Source organism: Leptidea sinapis, chromosome 17, assembly GCF_905404315.1.
Source record: "Leptidea sinapis chromosome 17, ilLepSina1.1, whole genome shotgun sequence".
Taxonomy (NCBI): domain Eukaryota; kingdom Metazoa; phylum Arthropoda; class Insecta; order Lepidoptera; family Pieridae; genus Leptidea; species Leptidea sinapis.
Genome location: NC_066281.1, coordinates 1,493,002 through 1,517,528, shown reverse-complemented (window position 1 = coordinate 1,517,528; position 24,527 = coordinate 1,493,002). Strand labels below are relative to the sequence as shown.

Genomic DNA, 24,527 nt, shown 5'->3' with positions numbered 1-24,527 from the left:
AGCCCAGCAGATCCTTGGTGTTGGTGATGACCCCTGGCAGTGACGTTGTGCTACCTCCTTCAAGAATTATATGGGCGGCTATTTTTGTACCCCATACAGGACCCTGCAAAGAGGACGGTTTGTAATACCAAAAGTGAACAAGTGTTAGTTTCTTGATGCATTTCTAGGCCTACCTATACTTTAGGCTATGCTTTAACCGAGGCCTTAAAGTACCTATACTTTAAGGCCTTGGTTTAGTAATCGGAGCTGCTCTCCTCCGACAATCAATAAATCAATCAATCCCGCATTAGAAGAAAAGCTGTTTCGGGTTGCCAGTGTATTACGGAAAAAAATTACTGGTAGCTTGCTATAAATTAGGTACCTACTTGAGTTGGTACCTGATTGAATTGTAATCAAATGCAGCGCCCTCTCTCTGTCTTGAAGTTTGAAAATTGACCATATTATGGACAATAAAACATCAAAATATACAGGGTGTCCCAAGGTTATGGGACATGAAGGGAAAGTACCTTAAATATCGAAGATAGGCTATTTTAATGAAAGAAGACTTTATGTTATTTTTTAAAAGTAAGTAATTCTGCATTCAAAGACTTTCTCAAAATTACTTGCCTCGTCTGGGAATCGAACCGACTTAAATGTAAAAAAAATCACCCCTACTCTTATGATGCCAATCGAAAGTATGGCCAAAAACTAATAACTCTTCTTTTGGACTTGGACTAAACTGCACTCCATGAAGTAATCCACATTAAAATCCGTTCATTAGTTTAGGAGTCCATCGCGGACAAACAACGTGTCACGTAATTTATGATATTAAGATTATGAATCATCTAAAATATCTATTAAAAGCTCTACCAACGTAATTGAATATATTTCAAGTACGAAAATGGAATCCATACAAACTGTACAGCAGCTTCACACTTCAGTAATCAATTTATAATTATAGTTTATCAATTTCATTACTATCGCGTTACATTGCCAAATTGATGTTTTTCTCGCTTCCCCCGTCGAGCAGAATGGATGCAATTTATAAAGCAGGAGAAAGCACGCCGATGGCGCAGTGTTCCCCGTGCAGCCATTACGTTCTGTTTCGCGCGCTTTTATTATTTAAGTGCAATAATTAAAGTTCGGATAATTTGCGTGAAATAAAAATGAAAATGAGGTAAATATAATTTCGTATATAATTCTTTTGTTTATGGTTTTATGTAACTAGACGTAACAGTTATTTCACTTTTATTAGATCTACTTACATTTCATTAACGGTTAAAAATTCAGTTCCATGAATCTGCTAGTTTTAATCCATATTGTAATTAAAATTTGGTTTAAGCATTCTATAGTTGTGCTACCTAATATAATTTAGAAGTATTTAAAAGTGGTTGAAATTACTTTTTATTTTAAATCTTATAAGTACCAAAATTGCATACCTCATGAGGTAGGTTGTTACTATATGTATCAAAGTGTTGAACCTAACTGGGGTATGGTTATTGTAGGTAACAACAAAGTATAAAGTTTGCGCAAGATGCGATGAACTAAATTTGTTATTTTATTTTTATTCTAGATCAAAAATAGAATGGTTTTAGTTGTTGCTTGGCGAAAGAACAAAAAGAAAAATTCGCAGACCTACGTATAGTAGTAACTATCTCTGTTACATTAGCATGACAAGCGTGTTAAAGGCTGGCAACATTCCTGTGATTCCTCAGCTGTTGCAAGAGAATGTGAATGCGGTGGTGATCACTTAACACCAGGTGACCCGTACGCTAGTTTGTCCTCCTCTCCCATAAAATAGTCAAACCAGTGAAATATTTATTCTGGTACTAATAATTTTATATACCTACATGGGAAAAATAGAAATGGAAAATTTCTTACGGATAAGTTGTAAAGAAATAAAAATAATGCATAATTAATGCAATGATAATCGCTTTATAAACTGTTATCCGAAGCCTTAGATAATTTATTAATTAAAAAGTATTTGCACACGTTAGGTATTTTAAATTAGTGCAGGTACCTTAATTTTAAACAAAAGACAAATTATTTTATAAGTTACCTATTATAAAAAAAAATTAAAACTGTCATAGATTATGATTTAATAACGTAATCAGCATCTATCTATATTAATAAACATAATTAATCCCAATGTGTCAACGCATACAAAGTTAATAATAAAAAGATATCTGTGGTCATAGTCTACAGTATTTCCAATTATTCGATGGTCCAGTTGTAAAAGTAGGTTTCTAGTATGTGCCTATCGGCTGATGTGTCGAGTTTCATCCCACCAGGATTATATGACTATATCCACGTCACTTCTCGCTTTTTGTGAGTGAGTCTTATGAACCTACTACACAGAAGATGATAGAACGCTATAAAAGTATATATCTATCTAAAATACTACGGAATATCCAGTGGGAATTAAATTTATCAAGTCCAATTACCCATTTATCGCAATGTTAATTTGGGACCACCATGAACAAGTTTATCAAACGTAGGAACGTCAAACACATGAACGACAAGATCTATTTTCATGGATTTGCAACACTCAACAATTCAATTCATTGGCACAATCTTATTATCTTTCAAATTAGCCAACTAATTATCAACAGCTCCGTCAAACTTTCTACAAAAATACATAACCAAAATTACGTCATACTTATCCAAAAGTCGGCGAGACGAAACCAATTCAAATTCGCATATCATCCGCATTAATTTCTAATGAGAACGTGAAATCGATCACTTTCTCCAATTCTGTTGGTTTATGCACTTTGTTTGAACTGCATATTCCCATCGCATTAGCGGACGCTCTAAGTTCCGCTGCAAGAAACGCATCAAGTTCAAGCACCTTAGTAAAAACTTAATTGAGACTGTTTTCATTGAATATCATTTTACGATGACTAATGTATTTACAAGTAGAACTTGTTCATAGCATAACCAATTGCTTTTAATCAAATTGGCACCTTAATCTTAATAAATTAGCAAATTTTACTAAGATTACTATAATATTTTGTCTACCAGATCATTAATACCAAACACAGAGTCGGTATCGTCTCGATGGAATTTGATTTAAATTATACATACAATGCTGAAATATGCAAAATAATTTAATGGCAATGAGAAAGACCTGTACCATAATGATTCTAGATTATCTGAATAAGACTTCGATCAATTTTTTTATTGAAGACTTAACTGGGAAATCTTAACTCTTTCTTTGCGACTAAACAATTACATAACAATAAATTAAAGCTATGTATGCGCAGCCTACATTAAGAATAGGCTGCTATGGTGGTATTGTCTTCATAGTTCTCTTTGTCTCATGTGTGTGATAATCCCATGCCCAAACAAGTTCATTTACATGACAAAATAAGTGATGACATCTTAGTACCTAGCTCAGAGCGTTTGTATGCGTTCGTTGTTGGTTACCAGTTTTGTTTCGCTATTGTCCCTGATTTTGTAAGCCTCAGACCATTACACTAGTTATTAAACCAGTTAGCTTGTTAAATTATTAATCATGGATTGTTACTATTACCTAAATTCCATGACTGTTTGTCATAATACGTAATCCTATTCTTAGACAAATTCATGCTGCAAGTTTATTTTGTTCAGTTACCAATTTTGAGAGAACAAATGAGTTATATAGCTTTATCTCCTTTGTAGCGCTTTTCTTACCTATAAATTATATTGAATGTTTATCATAGTAAACTTACGCAATGTAGTTTATAACGGCCATTTTCAATAACCTATCTATCCTTAGTTTAACTTACTAAAGGTAGACAAATCCATCCTTTTACACTTACTTACATTTCAATAACCTATCGACTATTGGACCATTGGACTGTAACCAAAGAGAATTTAATCACTACGTACAACTATAACTATATTGGACATAACTATGGATAGATAAGATCTTGTCATTAAACGGTGACAGCAATGTATCCGTAACTAGAGACGTTATTGAAAACGGCCGTAAATAAATATTGATTTGACATTCAATGTTTAACTACACGTTTGTACTTTATTCATTTCCCAACAAACGGTTATTTACACACAAAAACAAAATTTCAGAATAAGACGTTTATATATTGTAATTTATAATATATATTATGATTCTCTGTTGTCCTTAAGATTACGAAAATAGAGAGAGCTTTAAAATTACGCTCGGCGCAGATATATAGCGCTGCTGTAGTACAAACGTACACCAACCTCTAATTGCCTCCAGTCATATTATTACAGATTATTACATATGCGAACATAATTAATGTAATAATCGGCGAATAGGCAGCACCTAACCGTCACGCAATATTGAAGGAAGCGTGCAGTTCCAATGTTAATGTATTTATTGGCGATTACTGCCTCAATCGCGTGCCGCGCGCGCAAAATAATCACTTCCTTCCCATAGTTTCTCGAGGATATATCTGTAATCAAACTTTCACTAAAAATTTTATTGAGTCATAAAATACTGAAGCGTGAACAAATGTAGTAGAACAAAATTATCTGTGATATTAATGAAGCATTCGATATTTTTTTATGACAATAAGGGACGAGACGAGCAGGATGTTTAGCTGATGGTATTTAATATGCCCTGCCCAATGCAGTGTCACTCAGGATTCTTGAAAAACCCAGAAATTCTGAGCGGGACTACAATGACACTCGTCAGTTTGAGACATAATAAGATTTAAAGTCTTATTTGTCCTGTAATTTCACTAGCACGGCCGCCCTTCAGACCAAAACACAATAATGCTTATACATTACTGCTTCACGGCAGAAATGTACCCATAATCTAGCCGTCATCCTGTGCAAAGGAGCCTCCCACTGGTAATTTATTATTACATTCTTATATACATGGTGATAATGTTCATAGAACATAGCTAACTATATAGAAGAAACATACAGTAAGTCTCCGAAAATGCAATGCAAGCTAAGGACTAAGGGTGACTCAGGTCTGTATTCCAGAATTCCTTTACTGAAATCATGCTTTTATGGTCTACAAGGAAAACAACTCATTACATATTATATTTTATACATATCCCACCAAAAATCAACCTTCTTGGATCGGGGATACGTAGGAATGTCAAATCTCTTCTTCTAATAAGAAGAAGAATCCTGATCATCAAATATGATGATTACTGATTATCTTCTAAATGATAAAGCTTTACTGGCTGATGTCGTAGTTATATGAATGACAATGACATCTTAAAAAGACAAAACAATATTGGTTATTATGAAATCCAACCTAGACAATACCTAGTTACATTTGCATGTGGGTGTGAATTACACGAATTTACGCTAATGTTGACCAATATCTTGAAGCCTTGATATTCGGGGGTGACTGTAATAGTGATACTGTAGTGGGTGTTAGTTTTATCTTTGCCACACCTTGTTTTGGATTAAAAATGTTCTCCCGCCCAACAGTAAGATGGCCAATTCGAATATGTTGGGGAATAGTCATACCTAACTAATGTTTGTCAATGTGCTTTTTAGATTATACTTATGTGGATTATTGGTATGTTGTCTATCATTAGTATGTGCATTTTGTCCACATACAGCGTAGGAAAGGTCTCCTTCTCTTTCTCTCACCTCGTCACTCACACTCTTTCTCTTTCATTTCTTAGCATTCTCTCACCTCTGTTTGTTAATTTTGGATCAAGCCTGGCTGGAAAACATCGTAATTGGGGTATATTTTGACAAGGAGTACCGTTTGTTTATACTTACTTGTCTAGTCTCACTCACTAGCTGACTTCTTATATTTTGGAAGAGTTTCCGGATCACTTGATGTTAAGCCATCACCCCCGTCCAAAATCTCTTCTAAAACCAGAATCATAGTAGCTTTACCGGACTTTTAGGAACGTGTAGGTACCGTTCTTAATGGAAAAGGAGGCCAAACGAGCGTACGGGTCTCCTGGTGCTAAGTGATCACCGTCGCCCACCATCTCTTGGGGCACCAGAGGAATTACAGGAGAGTTGCCGTCCTTAAAGGAGAAAGCGATAACACATTTGTTATCGCTTTTTTGATACCCATATCATATCACCCTGAAAACGCAAAGTGGTTATTATTGGTTAATATTTTAATTACGCCATCCTTTTTACATCACTTCGGTGTGTCAGTGTGCAGTGCAGACCATTATTTTATAGGAACCTATATATAACGTATCTACTATTTTTTAATATCGTCGTAGCCATATATACCATCTCCTGATGGTCCTTTAGTGTTACGCCCGCCCATAACAATTCAGTGCCGCTCAGGATTCTTGAAAACCCTGAAATTCTGAGCGGTGTCATCAATGCGCTGGTCATTATGAAACATAAGATGTTTAGACTCATTTATCATTTATTATTACCCCAGTAATTTTGTTAGCTACGGCATCCTTCAAACCAAAACACAAAAAAATGCTTGCACTTTACTCTCAGTTGTTTAAAATATTCTTGGTCAATAAGCAGCAATGTATGATATTTTAAATAAATAAATTGACATTTACGGCCGTTCCCAATATTCAGTCTATCTCCTACTTGAGATATAAATCATAACTATCGTTTAACGGCCACTCCCTACCTAAACATAATAAATAACTACCTTCTACTGTCAGTAATTAGCTATCTATAGTAACTTCTATCGCTGGTAAGCTATACGTCCTCCCATTGACAGACAGCGTGTACGGATAAGGTACTCACCTTAACCTTCGATAAGTTTATTGGGACAGAAAAGTCAACGATAGTTACCATTTTTATCTCAAGTAAGAGATTCTAGACTGAATATTGGGAACGGCCGTTACAGCCGTTCCCAATATAATATCTACAGTTAAAGATACATTACTACCTTCTACTGTCAGTAATTAGCTGTCAATAATCTGAAGCTGTCCCAATATACCCGATAAGTCATTCTTATCGCCTTATATTGGGACGCGTGCATTGCAATTTCCATACAAACTTCTATCGCTGGTAAGCTATACGTCGTCCCATTGACAGACGGCGTGCTTGGATCAGGTGAGTTACCATCGATAAGTTTATTGGGACAGAAAAGTCAACGATGGTTACGATTTTGACCTCAAATAAGAGATAGACTGAATATTGGGAACGGCCGTTAGTCAGTTCAGGTAACGTACCTACGTTGAATTTAGAACCCGATTCGGACAGTGACAGTCAACACACAAAGAGAACACTGTGCTTACTTTGTCTTTAAGCACACTTTTGGCGTTCCGAAATCAGACTGCGAATGATATGTCACATGTCCTTATATATGTATAGACTGTAGAACTTCATTGGGTTAATATTTTGAAAAGCCTATACAAGCCTTTACTGTGGCAGCAGCAGATTAAAATCGCAATCAAGATCAAGTTCAACTACGCAACACTGAATGTAATTGCGTGCTCACACGATTAGTTTTCTGATCGATTTTAGTCACGCAATCGAACTTAAACGTTAGATGTGATCTCATAAATATTTTGACCTGTTAAGACAGTTACGAAAAACAGATAAGCCAGATGGCGTAAGAATACTAAAATGATAAAAAAAAATTAGTAAATTTCAAATTATTATTTTGAAACAATCAAAATAGTATTTGAAATCACTTATTAGACTTCTGTCGACGGACCTGAGAAGAACGGGCGCAAGAAACTCATATTGTACCTAAATTCAATATTTATAAAGTTTCAGTAAAATACAATTATTTAGGTGTTTAAAACAGTTAAAAAATATACATAAAGGTGTAATGTGAGTTTTTTGTATTGAGAAAATTTATTTAAAATATGTTTTATTTCTTGTATATTTTACCTAAATAATATACCTAATATTAATACTTAAAAATTATATATAAAAAAAAACTCATCTGTCAACAGACAATAATTAATGGTAGAACGTCATTGAATGGTAGAGAGAAAATAAACAGCACTTAATAAAGGCCAGCTTTATGTTGATACATATATTAGAACAGTAGATTATGTCACTAATATGAAATTTTGAGAGAATGGCTAAAATACCAAGAAAGACTTTATACTGTAAGCTTATTCAAACAAAATAAATCTTATAATTATATTTACTACCTGCGGTTACTATTATTACGGGGAATAAGTGTACCAAGTATACTGACAGCGTTGCCGCGTTGGATAGCTAGGCTGATCCGTTGACCTAAATAGCTGCCAGCGCTTGGGTTAACAACTAACCAGTAGCCCTATTGAGGCTCGTAGATAGATTAGACCAGTACTTTGTACACTCTCCGCGCCTCTGAGCATCACGGGCCTAGTGCCTCGACACCAAACGGCACAAAGATGTAAGACTCACTAAGACCGACATATTTGTGACGCTTGCTGTCTTCGGCAGTCGAAGCAGCAGCCCCAGCACCAACTGACGTAACTTGGACATGAGAAGGAGCCCTTTTCCGTACCCAAGCCCTGGTAGCTTGGGTCATTCCATCAAGAATACTGTAAATCAATCAAACAATTAGTCACAACAGTCAACAATGCTCCCGCCATACCCAAATCTACTTTTAATTAACTTATTGCCAAACTCATCGCCATCAAGTCAGTCAGAACACGTTTTGTCCACTAATAAAACGTGACACAGCGAATGTTGGAACAATAAGCCAGCTGTTAGTATCTGATCTCACGACTCGATCGATTGGACAAGCTCAGTGATGCACGCCTCGACCAGCTGACCTTGCTGTAACGATTTCATCTCTCATTGTACTCTCAAATTACCTGACCTAGTGTCTGTTATGTTTTCGAAAACTCCTTAAATTATGCAAGCATTTCATTGACCCAAGTCCGATTTAACTGAACAGTACTTAGAATAGGACACAATATCGGACGTCATGCCACAGTACAGTAATAGAACAGTAGCGTGACTCAGCGGTTCCCTTGATATTCACACCTACGTCGGGGCGGAGCGTTAGGCTCGGTACCCACCAAAGCGGAGAGGAGACGAGAGGAGATAAGCCGCGAAGCTGTCAGGCTAGTTCCACCAGAGCGTAGAGGAGATGTGAGCTGTGTTTAAAGCAACGCTTTCGGGTGTGCGGGGCCGCTCGCCTACACGGAGCACAAAATTTTGTAGACAAATTAGACATCTCCTCTCCTCTTCGCTTGATCCATTTTCATTCAACGAGCTATGAGGAGATGTGGAAACGTGGAGATGTGGATTAAGGAAATCAGATTGGTTATTAAAATACATCTCCTCTCCTCTCATCTTTGGTGGATACCGGGCCTTAGGGTCGGGTCAAAAAGTAAAATGCGGGCGGTGTAGCCAATTTAACAAATAGTATCGGCGATGTACGGCCTGGCAATCATTGTTTTGTTTGTGTAAATCATGTGTATGTGTGCGTTCGTTGATTCGGGCGCTCTAGTATAAAGTTAAAGTGCTGTTATTTTCTGTATTTTGTTCATACTTAGTTATGATATTAAACTGTTGGAGTGTATTCAACAAATACTAGCACCAAATAATTTTTAAGGCGCTACCAACGCTATAGATAATTGACTCTCACCACGGAGCCCTTGGAATGGTTAGGGAATAATGTCGCACGAATTGCTTTATTTATCAGTATGAAAGGACTAGCATTTATGTGGTTAAAATACAATATTCGTTTATTGCGCTATCGTAGACAAAAATGATAATTTATATTACATAAAAAATTTAACACTTCAGAACTATTACATTTATTTTACATTAAAAAGTTTATCTCACAGAAAATCAACTTACATCCATTATTTCAACGACTGTCTTACGGATTTTCTATCAGGCCACGTGTCCTGACGCAAGTTTGACATTTTATACTCATCCCAAGTAAAGCGCTCAACGCTGCTAAAAAAGTTTTCACAAAATTTGGTACTTAATGAATATAAATTGCTTAAAATATTACGTAGGTAACTTGGTAATAACTCCTACAACTTTTTATTGCGTAGTGATCCAGGTACCACTGGGAGGCTCCTTTGCACAGGATGCCGGCTAGATTATGGATACCACAACGGCGCCTGTTTTTATTGTGTTTCGGTCTGAAAGGCGCCCTAGCTAGTGAAATTACTGGACAAATGAGACTTAACATCTTATGTCTCAAGGTGACTAGCGGAGTTGTAGTACCACTCAGAATTTTTGGGGTTTTTCAAGAATCCTGAGCGGCACTGCATTGTAAAGTGCAGTGCGTATAAATTAGCATCAGCTGAACTTCCTGCTCGTCTCGTCCCTTATTTTCATTAAAAAAAAACAACGACTGTAACTATTGCTAAAACCTCAATACTACTAGTACCAATACTTTATGCCTACCGTAAATTTTATACAGAGAAAGTTCTTGTAATACGGCATGTAGTTATTACATCACTACAAGACCAAAGTAAATGCGGTCATTTAACGACACATAAATATCTTGTTTCGATCAAGTAACAAAATAAAAACATATCGATACTGGTCCATACACACTGAGTACCGGAGGGTGTGCCAATCAACAACCGACAACCTGTCACATTATAACTGATTGAGAGTACGGTTTACTACTTACATAATACTAGCTGCGCCCTCTGACGTTGTGTGCGTCGAAGCTTTATGCACCAAAAATACTATAATAATAATAATAATATAATATTGACACACTTTTTACACAAATTATCTTGCCCCAAGTTAAGCATATATAGCCTGTGTTATGAGTTACAAGACAATGATATATTTAATACAATATACTTACTTAAACATACATACATAAATTCATATAAACATACATAAAACATCCAAGACTCGGAAACAAACATCCATATACATCATATAAATGCTTACACCTACCGGGATTCGAACCCGTCCCGGCTCTAGCTTTGTAGGTGGGATCGCTAACTACTCGACTATTCAGGTCGTCATTGCATATTTGCATTTAGCGTGATAATATGTTGCCATTATGTTTTTTTTTCTTTTTTTATGACAGTAAGGGACGAGACGAGCAGGACGTTCAGCTGATGGTAATTAATGCGCCCTGCCCATTACAATACAGTGCTCAGGATTCTTGAAAAACACAATAATTCTGAGCGGCACTACAAATTGCGCTCGTCACGTCAGTCTAATAGCTTCCTTGTGCGGTGTTTCCGGGACGATACGACATGGGTATCTTCAAAAAAAGCGCGTACACCTTCCTTAAAGGCCGGCAACGCTCTTGTGATTCCTCTGGTGTTGCAAGAGAATGTGTGGCGGTGATCACTTAACACCAGGTGACCCGTACGCTCGTTTGTCCTCCTATTCCATAAAAAAAATAATGTGTAAATATTTATAAAACTTAGGAAATAGCAAAAAGGTTAGTCGAGACCGAAAAGCTGGCAGCTACCTCTGACAAAGAATTAGTCTAGCTATTCAAAGAGGGAACGCTGCCAGTATCTTCGAAACCTTGCCTAAAGGGACTCCTTTTAATAATATATTTTAGTTATCATATTATATTTCTTAAGGTTTCTACTTTTACATACATTGTTCTTGTATATATTTTTTCTATATACTTAAATAAATGATTTAATTTATATTGAATATCTTATCGATCACTGTAATGAAGAAATATTACAGCTAACTGTTTGAAGTTAATAGCTATAATTGTTACATAATACTTCTTTACTTTAGATCGTTGTCGCTTCTTCTTCATTAGAATACTTAGTCAATATTGAAATACTCAGGTATAATTTAATAACATGAAAAATAAAGCATTCACTGTTCAATTACTTATAGTAAACGAAAGTTACTCTCCAGTGTACTCGAAGTGAGCAAGTGCCAACATTTCGATGTCATAATAATTAAAGCAGTGTAATAATTTAAAATTTCACGAAACAATTTAAAATGTCAAAGTTGCATCGTTTTTCCGCTTTGCCGAGAGCGAATCGTTGCGTAACTGAAAGTGAAATCATGATCTGAGATCTCGCATCGACGCAATGAGGCCTCTGGACAACCGTGCTTCGCCACTGTTTGATCAAAAAGACAAAAGTCCACATCTGGTCGCAGGGCCAATATAGCCAACGCTACTTCAGCGGAGACTATGTCATCCAGGGGCGTGCATATCATACAGGTAATTAAGCGGTGCCTACCTCGTTATGAACCTAAATAAATATACATAATAGATATAAAAAAATATACATAAATAAATATATACATATACAATTACAAGAGCGACATATTAAGTCAACTTTCTAATATGTAAATATTGGGGTTGAGCAGGTTATCAACTGTAAAGTAGATCCTGTAGATGAAGCCACAACTGAGAGTTGAACAAAGCATACAAGATGTTATGACGATACGTCACTCGAATGGTTGGCTCAGTTGGGAGAGCACTGGCACGGAACGCCGGAAGCCGTGGGCTTGAGTCCCGCATCGTTCATAAAAATATTTTATAACCAAACTTCTATTTAACACCTACTCATAAAATTTTTCCATACACTAAATACTTACGGTAAGCAATCTTTTCATATTCTAAAGCTCAACTACGACTAGTTAGATACACAATGCCTACCTTGCTAGAAAACCTATCCCCTGGTGTCATCTTGGTTGTCTATTATAGTTATAGTTGTTGGTAGGTCTGTAGTAAATTGATGACCCCATTACTGTTTTGTCAATGTTATTCCTTTTATCTAGATCCTTCTATCTATCACTAAAGGCTCTTCATACATATGATTTTCGGGAAAATACTGCGAAAACTGACGATAACAATGACAGTTTAACAATATAAATAAAAATTTCGGAGTTGTTCAAGGTGTCGAAGACAACAACAAAATTACACCATTGTTAAGGAAATGAATTGAATCGTTGTGCACATAATATTATTGTGTTTAGAATAGCTAGAGAGATTAGAGAATTAAAGATCTTTGAACTTATGTCGAGACGTGAGCATTAATTTAACTTGACGGGCTTGTAGCTAGGCACGTAATAATTTAGTGGCGGTCTGGTCGGGTCGTCAGTTCAAACCCTGATAATTATTTATGAGGTTGTAGACACAATCACCTATATTTAATTATTGATGCAGAATTAAGGCGAAATAAGTAGCACAGGTAGAACGCCACGGTCACTAACTGACATCCTGTATTACTTTTTCAAATATCATCAGTATCTTCATCTGCCCTTTTGCCGGGATATCCTTGTAATTATTTATAGTGATCATTTCTCACTTGAACCTCATCTAACTTTGTGAAAAAATGATTTTTTTTATGAGAAAAAGTGACGAGTAGGTAAGACGTTTGCCTAATTGTGAGTAGCCTTGCCCGTTAGAATGCCGTACCGGATTCCAAGAAAATCCCAAAATTCTAAGCGGTATCAAAATGGCGCCCTGCAAACCCAAACTCAAATAGTGCTTACACGGTACCGTACTGCGGTACCGTGTAAGTACCAGCCGACATATTGTGTAAAAACCCTCCTCCTTCCTCCTCCTCGCGTCGTATTCCTCATTGCTGAAGATCGTGATTTCTCTGTGGATTCAACTTTTTGACTATTGTCGAACTATTGTTCGCCATCTGTCTCTGTGTTTGGCTACGTGCAGTGCGTCATGAAGTCCAATATCCAGAGATGTGCGGATTTGGTCAGACCATCTTATAGGGCTGCGACCTCTGGGGCGTCGTCCGTCGACCTTCCCAGTAACCATCAGTTGTTCGAGGTAGTGGCCATCTTTCTGGTGATATGTCCTACTAAGATTCTACAGAGGCAGATGGAAATGTAAGAACTCTTCCACTGGTAAACACCTATATTTTCTTCACCGATAGACGAAGACCTAGAATACGATGGTTGCTTATTGTCTACACTTCAAACTATCAGAGGACTTATACAGTTTGCAATATTTACATCATTCATCCATTTTGTTGTTTACTAAAAGCGTGCACAGCATGCTTAAATTTAAACATTGAATATCAAAATTTATACTTAAAAATAATTATCATTATTCTACAAATTGTTATATGTGTATACGCATTGTTAATTACTTAACCAACAAATGCATCAACAACGAACTCAAGATTGCAACAATTTAGAGCAATTGCATTCAACTATCATGTAACATACGGAATTTGAATGGAAAATTGTTTATATTTAGTATGAATGTTGCTATTACGTGACTTCTATAAATCTGGTAATGTTAGAGCTATTTAGTTATCTCACAGCTATCGAATGAAACTATTCTCTTCCACAAGAACTCGTTACATTCGTATTTCGCTCTACGAATGGACACACACGACCTTATTGGGTGTAATTTATACAATTATTACATTAGAAATAGTTGCTTGACCGAGTTTGTTAAGGGTTCTTTAAAGTTTAAAGTAGGGATTCCCAAACTATTTCGAGATAGAACCACTTTTCCAACCTCAACCTCGGTTGCTAAATTACTTATCTTCTTTCCTTGCCGAGTTTTTCATCTTGTACTAACTTCGGAACTTGTAGTCTACTTCTATCCATATTATATTCTAGCTGTTACCCCCGACTACGTCCGTATTTACCAGATTAGCAGCATGTAAGTTGGAGTTTCAATGCTGCCCCATGCATATCATATACAAAACAATCATATAATATCTCTCATTGTTAAGGAAACGTTCGTAAAAACCGATTTCGTTCGACCGTATCTTCTAAGACTTAGCAAATCCGACTACCAAGAATAAGTCTTTTCATTTTTCGGATTTATATATATATATGCATACTCACAAATAATGTAGCTTTGCATTAGTAACAGAATTTAAAAACAACGGCACCTATTTCTGCCGTGAGTGAGTGAGCAGTAATGTGTAAGCATTATTGTGTTTCGGTAAGAAGGACGCCGTAGCTAGTAAAATTACTGGGAAAAAGAGACTTACCATCTTATTTCTCAAGGAGATGAGCGCAATTGTAGTGCCGCTCAGAATTTTTGGATTTTCCAAGAATCCTGAGTGGCACTGCATTGTATAATGGGCAGGGCGTATCAATACCAACAGCTGAACGTCCTGCTCGTCTAGTCCCTTATTGTCATAAAAAAAACCTCACAAATATTAACTCTTTATAATAGTATAGATATTATATATAACCAAATGAAGTACTACAAAATTTGAGTCAGTATAAACATATTTTGAGCTTTCATGAGTCCAATGGAACCACCATACACGAACGTATTTACCAGTTTCAATAATTTTTCGTAAATCATGCTCTTCATTGCATAAGTTAAGTATGTTGTAAATATAACAAGCTTTCTCCGGAGGCGCGAATTACGCCATGACACCCACAACACAACACACATGTTAATGCAGTCACAGTGACCCAAACTTCATAACAATATGTTGTAAGGAAGCTAAGTAATTGGTCTTAAGTCATTAGCTCGTGTCTGTCATGTAATTAATGAAATGCCCGCCACTTTACAAAACTTCGTTGAGCAATAATATTTCTCCCCAAGATAATTTTACGCCCGTCAATACATATATAAAGAAAATGCTTAAGATCAAACTATATGATAAAACATTATTGCTGAGAAAGGTTGAATCCTTTCTCAACCTAAGCATAGCCGACCTGTATAGCCGAGTGGTTAGCGATCCTACGTACTAAGCTAGAGGTCCCGGGTTCGAATAGGTAGGTGCAAGCATTTATATGATGAATATGGATGTTTGTTTCCGAGTCATGGATGTTTAAATGTATTTATGTATGTTTATATGAATTTATGTATGTTTAAGTAAGTATATTGTATTAAATATATCATTGTCTTGTAACCCATAACACAGGCTATATATGCTTAACTTGGGGCAAGATAATTTGTGTAAAAAGTGTGTCAATATTAGTATTATATTATATACCTACATAGATATTAGACTATGTATTAAGTAGGCAGATTAGGCACATGAAGAACTAACTTAAATGCCTTTTTTAACAGCTGTCAATTATGAAATTTTTTGTAATGACGACCCGCTGTTCCCTCGCATATCTCCTGCTCGTGTATGTATGTATACATGGTTAAGCATAGGCAGTGGTGGTTAAGACTTAGAATAAAAAAAAATCAAAATCACTATAGCGATAGGTACGCGATTGGGTCAAGTTATAGCACCAAATATTTATATTTTAATGTAGATATTCAGAAATCTTTGAACCTCTTTGAATAGCTTTTAATCCTCGAAACCCAATTCAACGATTTTAAGCTTTTCTCTTCTCTTCTTCTGTCCAACAATTCACTTCGGGGGCACTGTTCTTATTGTGGTTATTGAGGAATAAAATTTTCAACGTTGTCTTTGTGACAAAATATGAAATATAGTTGGTGATTCTAACTAAATAGGCATTCAATAACCACAAGCATTTGAATTAATGCTGATATTTAATTAAGATTACGTCATAAGGTCATTGTTAGTCTTAAGAATAGGAACTACATTGGTACAAATAGATATCTAATATATAAAATTCTCATGTCGCGGTGTTTGTATTTAAACTCCTTCGAAACGGCTTGACCGATTCTCATGAAATTTTGAGTGCATATTGGGTAGGTCTGAGAATCGGACGCCACGACATTTTTTTTTTATTTTATTTTTTAATTTGTTTTATAATGAGTCAGCATTAAAAAATACATACAACTTCAAATTTTCACCCATCTACGATCAACAGTTACTTTTTTTAATATCGCCAATACAACGTTTGCTGGGTCAGCTAGTATTATTATAAAAATACTAGCTGTTGTAGATTGTTAAGTAGGTAATTCTAAAAAATATGCTTTGATTTGATTTTGATTTGATAAAAGTTTATTCTTGTTGTTTTGATTAGTGGCAACTTATTTACCAAGTGGCTGTTGATTCTCCGTAACTAGTACCTACCTAACAGGTGTGATGCATCATTAGGTAATGTAATACTTATACTGGAAATAACCTTCTAAATAAACCTTATCAAGGCCCGCCAGTGAAACTCAGAAATAAATTATTACGATGAAACTACAGACGAGTGGGTGGCTCCTTTGCACATAATGCCGGCTAGATTATGGGTACCACAACGGCTGCTTATGCTGCCGTTATTAGGTCTGAAGGGCGCCGTAGCTAGTGAAATTACTGGGATAATGAGACTTAACATCTTATGTCTCAAGGTGACGAGCGAAATTGTAGTGCCGCTCAGAATTTTTGGATTTTTCAAGAATTTACCTTCAGCTGAATGCCCTGCTGGTCTCGTCCCTTATTCTCATAAAAAAAGTCAACGAAAAAAAGACAAAAGTTCTTAAAGTGTAAATAATTAATCTGGTATCGAACAATCTGTCTCTGAGACTTAGAGTGTATGCTGTTATTGTATCTTTCAAATTCAATAAAGGATCTAAAATCTCTTATGCACTTCAAAACCTAGCACCCATTCCAAAAAATATGCCTCAGACCTGACAATAACGGGCGCAAGAAATCTGCGGGCTTTTGTTTTAAATAAAGTTTATTATTAAATAGCCTTAGGCGGTCGCTGCAATCTGTGGTAGGTATAATAAGAAACTCATTATAGTATCGTCTTCTTATCTTGAATGATTGACAAATAGGGCCTAGAGAATGTCCGCTAAACGTTTCAAAAGTGCAAATATATAAATCCACAATGAGATCACTATTGCGATATTTATCGGCTATTGTTACTAAAATTGTTATTTGCGGTAACAGAGGAATGTTGGCTCAGATATTATGTGAACAGACGCAGACAAAACGCAATAATTAAACGCTTCAACGACTTCCGATGATTAAAACTCAAATTACAAATGAACAGCTTAAATAGATTGAGTATCTAATAAGAAAATATTCAATCATGACTTGTTTTAATGCTAAATGACCTATTGGTTGATGCAAAACATTTACTAATAATTTTTTTTTAACTTTAATAGTCGAAGCACTTGTGGCTGTAATCGCGACGGCCGCCTTCTTGAAGGTAGCTACTTACTGAAAATCAGTGTAGGGTAATACTCAACTAAAATGCTGAGTAGGAAACTTTTTTGGGACGAAACCCTGGAAACACTACCTTATAAGTTGATATAGATTATAGAATAAGCCTTACTTTAGTTTTTTCTTTGGTTGTTGATGTATGTTAGTTTTAAGTAGATTAGGCATATATATTATATTCATAATTATTTAGATAAGTTTTTCATATTATTTGTTATTATAATTTCTAAATGTCTATCTGTATTTGTAGTGTCTGTTCCAAATAAAGATATACTTACTTACAATTACCTCTTTTTGGGGTTTTTATTCCATATTCTAATAAGGTCTTTATTTCGCTAAGTATGGGCCTGATGAGAAAGCTCATGGTCGCTCAGAGCCTCAGAGGGCAATGTAGAGGGTTATGCTCGGAGTAATACCAGAGGAATAACAGGAGCGTTAACGGCTTTTAGCAATGTGGACGTGATCTTGTTGTTATAAAAATGAAAATGTTATAATTTCAACTTAAAATTAAATTTTGTATAAAGAGATACATATTAATTAGTTGTGTTACTTTAAGGAATTACATATGCTGCTGCGTATTAGTAGCACGATGGCACATAATATCCTTCTCGGATCAAGATTTTTGTGGTATGCTACGCCATAAGTCAATTTGTGATGTGTTACTCTGGTCATATTCTTCTATCACTTCTTTTTATGATATGATAGCCAACTGACTCGTGCATGACGCTTGTCGCGAATTGTTATAAAATAGTTTTAACATGACCTAATAATTTATACTTATAATAGATTACAAAGCATTGTAAAGCATAATACAAAATCTAAGATAAATATTATTTATTTTCAGGTGGGGTTTCTTAATAGGATTGATGGTTGTGAGTACCGTGTGGGCTTCAGAAGACGACGTTCCTGACGCGAACTTTGACGAAGATGAAGAACTGCCTTTAGATGAAGAGGTATTGTAAACCACAACTCATACGGCCTTAAAAATAGACTTGGTACCTATAACGTTATATCTGAGTATAAACCAATTTTACTTAAGTTTACCAATTGATAAGATTGGTTTATTCGGACGTTTAACGTTATTTGCAAGGCTGCCTGACATTCGAAATACTTCCGAATTATCATTAAATTGACAGTGCTGTCAGCGATATAGTCAACATTTTGCTTAATCTTGGATTATTATCAGGTATATCTTTATACCATGTTTATTTGTAAGGCCGATAAGAATTAAAATACATATTAGTTTTATGTGATACAGTGATGAGAGGACCAAGACATTCAGGTCAAATGACAGCCTAGCGAAATACTCTGTATTTCGCTAGGCTAGGCTTTTTTCTTAGAAGAAAAAAGCGATTCACTCGATTGTATGAAACGTGCAGTCATTGATAGATTGACAGATGACGGCTATAATCTTGTAAAAAACGGAGATAGCGAAATCCACTAGGTCATAAGCAACTATTCGTTTTCAAACTTAGCCAGGTTATATTTCGTGGCCAATCGCCATACTGCAATTACGACTATTTCAAACTTATGTCAAATGATTGCACGTTTCATACTAAACTAAATTTCATTTATTACATTATGCAGTCCCGCCTCTTATTACGTAGTATTTACATCCTCTTTGTCAAATGACAGTTCAATTTGAGCTCAACAGCTACAAATTTATCGTTAATAATTTAAATTATAAGCTAAAATAATTTATATTTTCCCACGAGGTGACACACATTCGTAAAATAGTTCGCCGATTTGCAAAACCAGTTCGATTACACGAAGTTATATAATACTGGAAATATTTAATTGAATTGGCTCCTGCCTCTTGAATACCTTTCGATGTGAAAGTTATACTTTCGCTACCTGATTCTTTTTGCTATATAGGTGTTTCATATTAGTTATTTTGCTTTATTCACATTACGGTACAAAGCCAATATGCAAGCACCACTTTCACTCTCGCTATCGAATGGATTAAACCAAGAATATTCATTCTTAGAATAATTTAATAAATATAATAGAATTTTAACTCTTATTCACCAACTTCCGGTATAATTAATAATAACAGTTAATGAAATCGCAAACGAATCACATCGCCAACCTTGCTTTAGCGGTTGCTGGTCGTGATAGTAAGTACCTGTCTAAAGTTACATAAATCATTCCAATTATTGACACTGATGTCACTAATAGGATTGCCAATCGTATACAAAAATAAAGTATTATATTTCAGGTATGTGTTCTTAAAATCTTTAACACCATTAGAATAGGTAAACTAAAATACTCTTTTTACATAAAATGACACATTAAGATTTTTTTATTTTACAGCTCATACCATTAGAAATTTATTTAATTCTCGTCCATTGTCATTGACCAAATAACTTAAGGGTCTCGAATTTGCATGGTGGTGTGAAAGGTGACTTTAACATTAATTCTCAACGCTAATCTAAATGTTTATGGACTACCATGCTAAGCTCACAGACCGCGTTGAAAACACCCGTCGTGCAAATAAATCAATAAATAATTTTGCAAATGTGCTTTTTTACCTGGTTGATAGTGTCCGACCCAAACTTACCGGCTTCCTTATGTTTGACATAAACCCAATTTGATCATATTTACAGGAGTCCCGTAACTTGAGACCGCGAGCATACAATCCGTCATCGTACCCGAACACGTTGCCAAGCGGCTTCCGGCCCACGCCGTCCCTGGCTGAGCTGGCGGGCTACCAGCAGCGACCCCAGCAAGAGCAACAGCAGTTCATCGTGCCCACGCGCCAGGTCTACGTCGAGGAACAGCGGCAGCAAGCGCCCGTCAGACCACCGCATAGGAAGGTAAATGCTTTAAGACATCTGTACGACCTAAGTATAAAACTATGGCTTCATTATCGCGACTCAGCTGAGAAGAAAACATGAAAAAAATTACATTTTTATTAAATAATGTTTTAATTCGTATAGAATAACATAACATAATAAAGTAGTCATTTTAATGTATAATTCACATATCTCAAAACACGGTAACTCTTTCTGTTGTCAGATTTTATTGAAACAAAAATTGCATTTACTACTTATATATACACCTATTCTACTATTAATATACCTTGGCTTTGTGTCTTCTTCTAATCTACCTCGTTACTCTTTCCACTATTTTGGAAATGTGCACTGATAAACAAAATATAGAAAAATAGACACAAAAAAGTTCTAAGAACAGCAGATTTCTATACTGTTTCCTTCTTTAGCTCACCGGATAGTAATCTTTATAATAATATAAACAGATACTATAATATCAGAGCAACTTAAACACAAATTGAGAGAAACTTCATGGCATCTGCAGCGGAACATGAAACGAAAAGTACCAAATATAAATATTATTTTTACTTCTAGCAACAAGAACAGCGGCCAGCGAAACTCCAGCAACAGGAGGAAGAAGAACTAGAAGAAAAGGAAGAACCGGATCGTCTTTCGCAATTACTGCAGGAGTCGAAATTCGAATGCGTGAACAAGAAGACGGGGTACTATGCAGACCAGGACCTCGGCTGTGAGGTCTTCCACTACTGCCAGGACAATGTCAAGCACTCCTGGATATGCCCAGAAGGATTCACTTTCCATCAAGTATGTGCTACAAACATTTATATTTAAGCAATTCATTCCAAATTGTTTTAAAAATTGGGCGGCTTCATTAATGATATACCTACCAACACAAATATTTTTGTTGACGCTTAGTATGAAAAATTTAGGCGAGGAGGGTGACTTTTGCTGTTAAAATTTATAAAACAATGACGTGAAACGTAATTAGTGGTTACATTTTTCGGTTTCGAGACTCCAGGGCACTTACAGATTAAAAATCACTCAAATAAAGTTACAAGAGATATTTAATATTTCACTATTTGACCCTCAGATTAGGTATATCGAAGCGATAATTTTTATGACGAAAGTCTATATTATCACACATATCGATACATAAATAAACTGATAGTAGGTAAGTGATGCGCAGGCAGTGGCGATCAGGTTTCTTGAAAAAAGGATTCTCCCAAAAATCTGATCGGCATTGCAATTGCGTTCGCCACTTTGAGACATAAGATGTTAGGTCTAATTGCCCCAGGAATTTCACTAAAATCGCCACCCTTCAAACCGAAACAGATAGATAAACCATACAGCTTGCCGGTGGAATAAAGGGCCACTGTGTTATCCATTTTGCCAGCATCTTATGCAGCAAATATTTCTCTTGAATTTCAGGACATTCAATTTATGAATAAACTTTAGCAATTACTTTGTTGTGACTCTTAAATAAGGCGACTATCCAATCACGTTGCAGGTTCACCTGATTTGTATGCCACCAACCCAAGAAAATATTTGCCAAAAATCATCTGATTACCATTACGTAAACGAGTACTTGTACAAGCCCATCAACGAAGCGGAGGTCCAGAAGAAGCCCAGCCTCGCTCTCAAGTACTCCGACAGGTACTACCCGGCTGAGGTCTATAGGGATGATCGCTTTGACGAGGAAGAGGTAATTAATTCGTACTTATTATGTTTCGACCAACATAGGTCATTCTTTTTATGGAAATGGAGGACAAACGAGCGTGCGCGTACGCTGGTGTTAAGTGATCACCGCCGCCCACATTCTTTTGCAACACCAGAGAAATCACATTTTATTTTGGTAGAGGAGGAAAATACATTTACGTATTGAAGACCCCGAAACTGGGCCCATATGTCGGATTCGGGTACACCCCCTACCGACTAAAAACCTCCTCTATGCTGTCGGCCCTGAAGGCTTTTACAGCGACATAGGACGTGGGCCGTGGAGGCCGCAAAGACTACGCAACAACAGTCTCAGGGCGTCTCCTAAGGACACTCGAACTTTGGAACTCCGGCTGTGTGCTTGTGAGAAGAAATATCACACTAGCGTGGCCGGCCTTTATATTATTTTACCTTCGCGCACATCTCATGTTATTGCAAGAAATTGCACTAGATGACTCGCAATGATGCGAGTATAATACTATAATCTTCGATTAGATGCTTAGTTAAGATATAATTATTGTTTATTGCTCTTTATAAAAAGCTATACATGGAATAAGATAGCGAAAAACGCGCCCAGAATCTGCACAGAATAACTCATGAAATACATAGAAGTTAAGGCGCGGACTGACTAGGATTGTAAACGCTACAATATTTGTGTTGATCATGTGTGTTTTTCTTTTGTTTATTCAAAATTTACATATTCAATTAAAAATTGTTCGATTTAAGGTACTAATACTCGTACTATTAAATTCTTTAAAAAAAAGAATGTTTTTATAGATTTTTGACTCCAAAGTTTGTTTTTGGGAAGCAACTTAAAAAAAAATTATTGGATATTTCAAATTATATATAAATATTCTATGCGGTTCAAAATTTTCTTTAAGTCCTTCTTTGTGTACTGTATTTTTTGCGTCGGAATATTTTCACTGCGTTATGTTGTAATCGACTCTCTAAGAAACCAATTTGTGGATATTGAGGTATGACCGCGCCTATCTATTTCTTTACAAACGATTTCATAAAATTACGCAGGAAATTGAGAGGATTGCGGATTGTTGGAGGATTCGATGAGGTCAGCGCAGGACTATCGTGGAGGTCCTTAGGGGAGGCCTTTGTCCAGCAGTAGTCGTCATCCGGCTGATGATGAATTAATGAGAACTATACAATGAATTAGTTTATTACAAGTGCTGACCCTGCAAATGTCATTTTGCCTATATTAATTGTCAACGTATGAATAATTTTCATATATAATGAAATGTCATGGACTGAATTATTTGTATTGCGAATTTAAGAAAAATATAGCGTTGTAGTCAAACCAAAACCTGCTATACGTACACTTTTTTGAGATTACAAGATTTTGACCACAGCGCATGGTTCAACAATAGCTAAGCAACTTTTTTTGTGACTATTTTTTAACTTTACTTTTTACACTTTAGCCGATTTTAGTTTGACAATGACGATTACTAGGTTCTGGAGAAGTAATCACCAACATATCATAATATACTAAAATCTTCTTCGCTGCTGCATGTTAAGGTACAGGCATAGGTATTATTATTCCGATCGGTTCAGTAGTTTCCGCAGTATAACTGAAGGAAAAAACCTGCTCTCCATTTATTAGTGTAGAATAAAGATTAATACAGTGACTTGGGACAATGATATTCATGATAATAATATAATTTAAACGTGCTATGTATTTTTAGGAAGAAGAGAAGCAGCTGAGACGTCCTCAGCAACAACAGTTACAAGAGCATCCTCTACAAAGACCTCAGTACCAGCAACAAAATATATTCAGATCTGCTGAAGAGGTGAACATTCCTCTGGTCCAAAGACGTCCACAGCGCCCTTATGATTTCGAGCGTTAATTAACTTTAAGTAGTTAATATTCCATCTTGGTAGTTTTAACCCATTACTTTATAATTCTACCAAATGCTTAACGTTAAAGTTAAATCTCTACTACTCACTGAAACTTAGTTAAGTTTCGATTAAATTACTTATTTATGACACTGTAAAATAAAGTATTCTATCTGATTTATTTAAGTTACAAATTAGTTGTAAGCTAGTCTGCTAGAGCTAAGATAATAAAATTAATCATAAAATTACAGGCGTTTTAATTCATTTATTCATTGAATTATGGTCCAAACATCATTTATTAAAATTACTAAAGCAAAAGAGGCATGTACCTACGGGTATTAAATAGACTAGTCCGAATGGTAGCTGGGAACAGAGGCGCCTTAAGGCG

At 35.9% G+C, this 24,527-nt stretch overlaps 1 protein-coding gene across 1 annotated transcript; it reads left to right on the top strand.

Annotated features, from left to right (window-relative positions):
- The first annotated feature begins 1,023 nt into the window (after nucleotides 1–1,023).
- On the top strand, nucleotides 1,024–24,385 carry LOC126969122 (putative uncharacterized protein DDB_G0271606). Its single transcript, XM_050814433.1, has 6 exons — nucleotides 1,024–1,156; nucleotides 18,637–18,745; nucleotides 20,399–20,608; nucleotides 21,158–21,385; nucleotides 22,089–22,283; nucleotides 23,989–24,385. Exons 1-6 carry the CDS (start codon nucleotides 1,146–1,148, stop codon nucleotides 24,148–24,150), a joined length of 915 nt encoding a protein of 304 aa, XP_050670390.1. The 5' UTR covers nucleotides 1,024–1,145; the 3' UTR covers nucleotides 24,151–24,385.
- The last annotated feature ends 142 nt before the right edge of the window (nucleotides 24,386–24,527 follow it).

Bases quoted from the DNA above. Each gene is read 5' to 3' on its own strand.
- LOC126969122 (XM_050814433.1), top strand. The intron at 20,609-21,157 runs GTAAATGCTTTA...TTTTACTTCTAG, and splicing joins TCAGACCACCGCATAGGAAG to CAACAAGAACAGCGGCCAGC. The intron at 21,386-22,088 runs GTATGTGCTACA...ATCACGTTGCAG, and splicing joins AAGGATTCACTTTCCATCAA to GTTCACCTGATTTGTATGCC.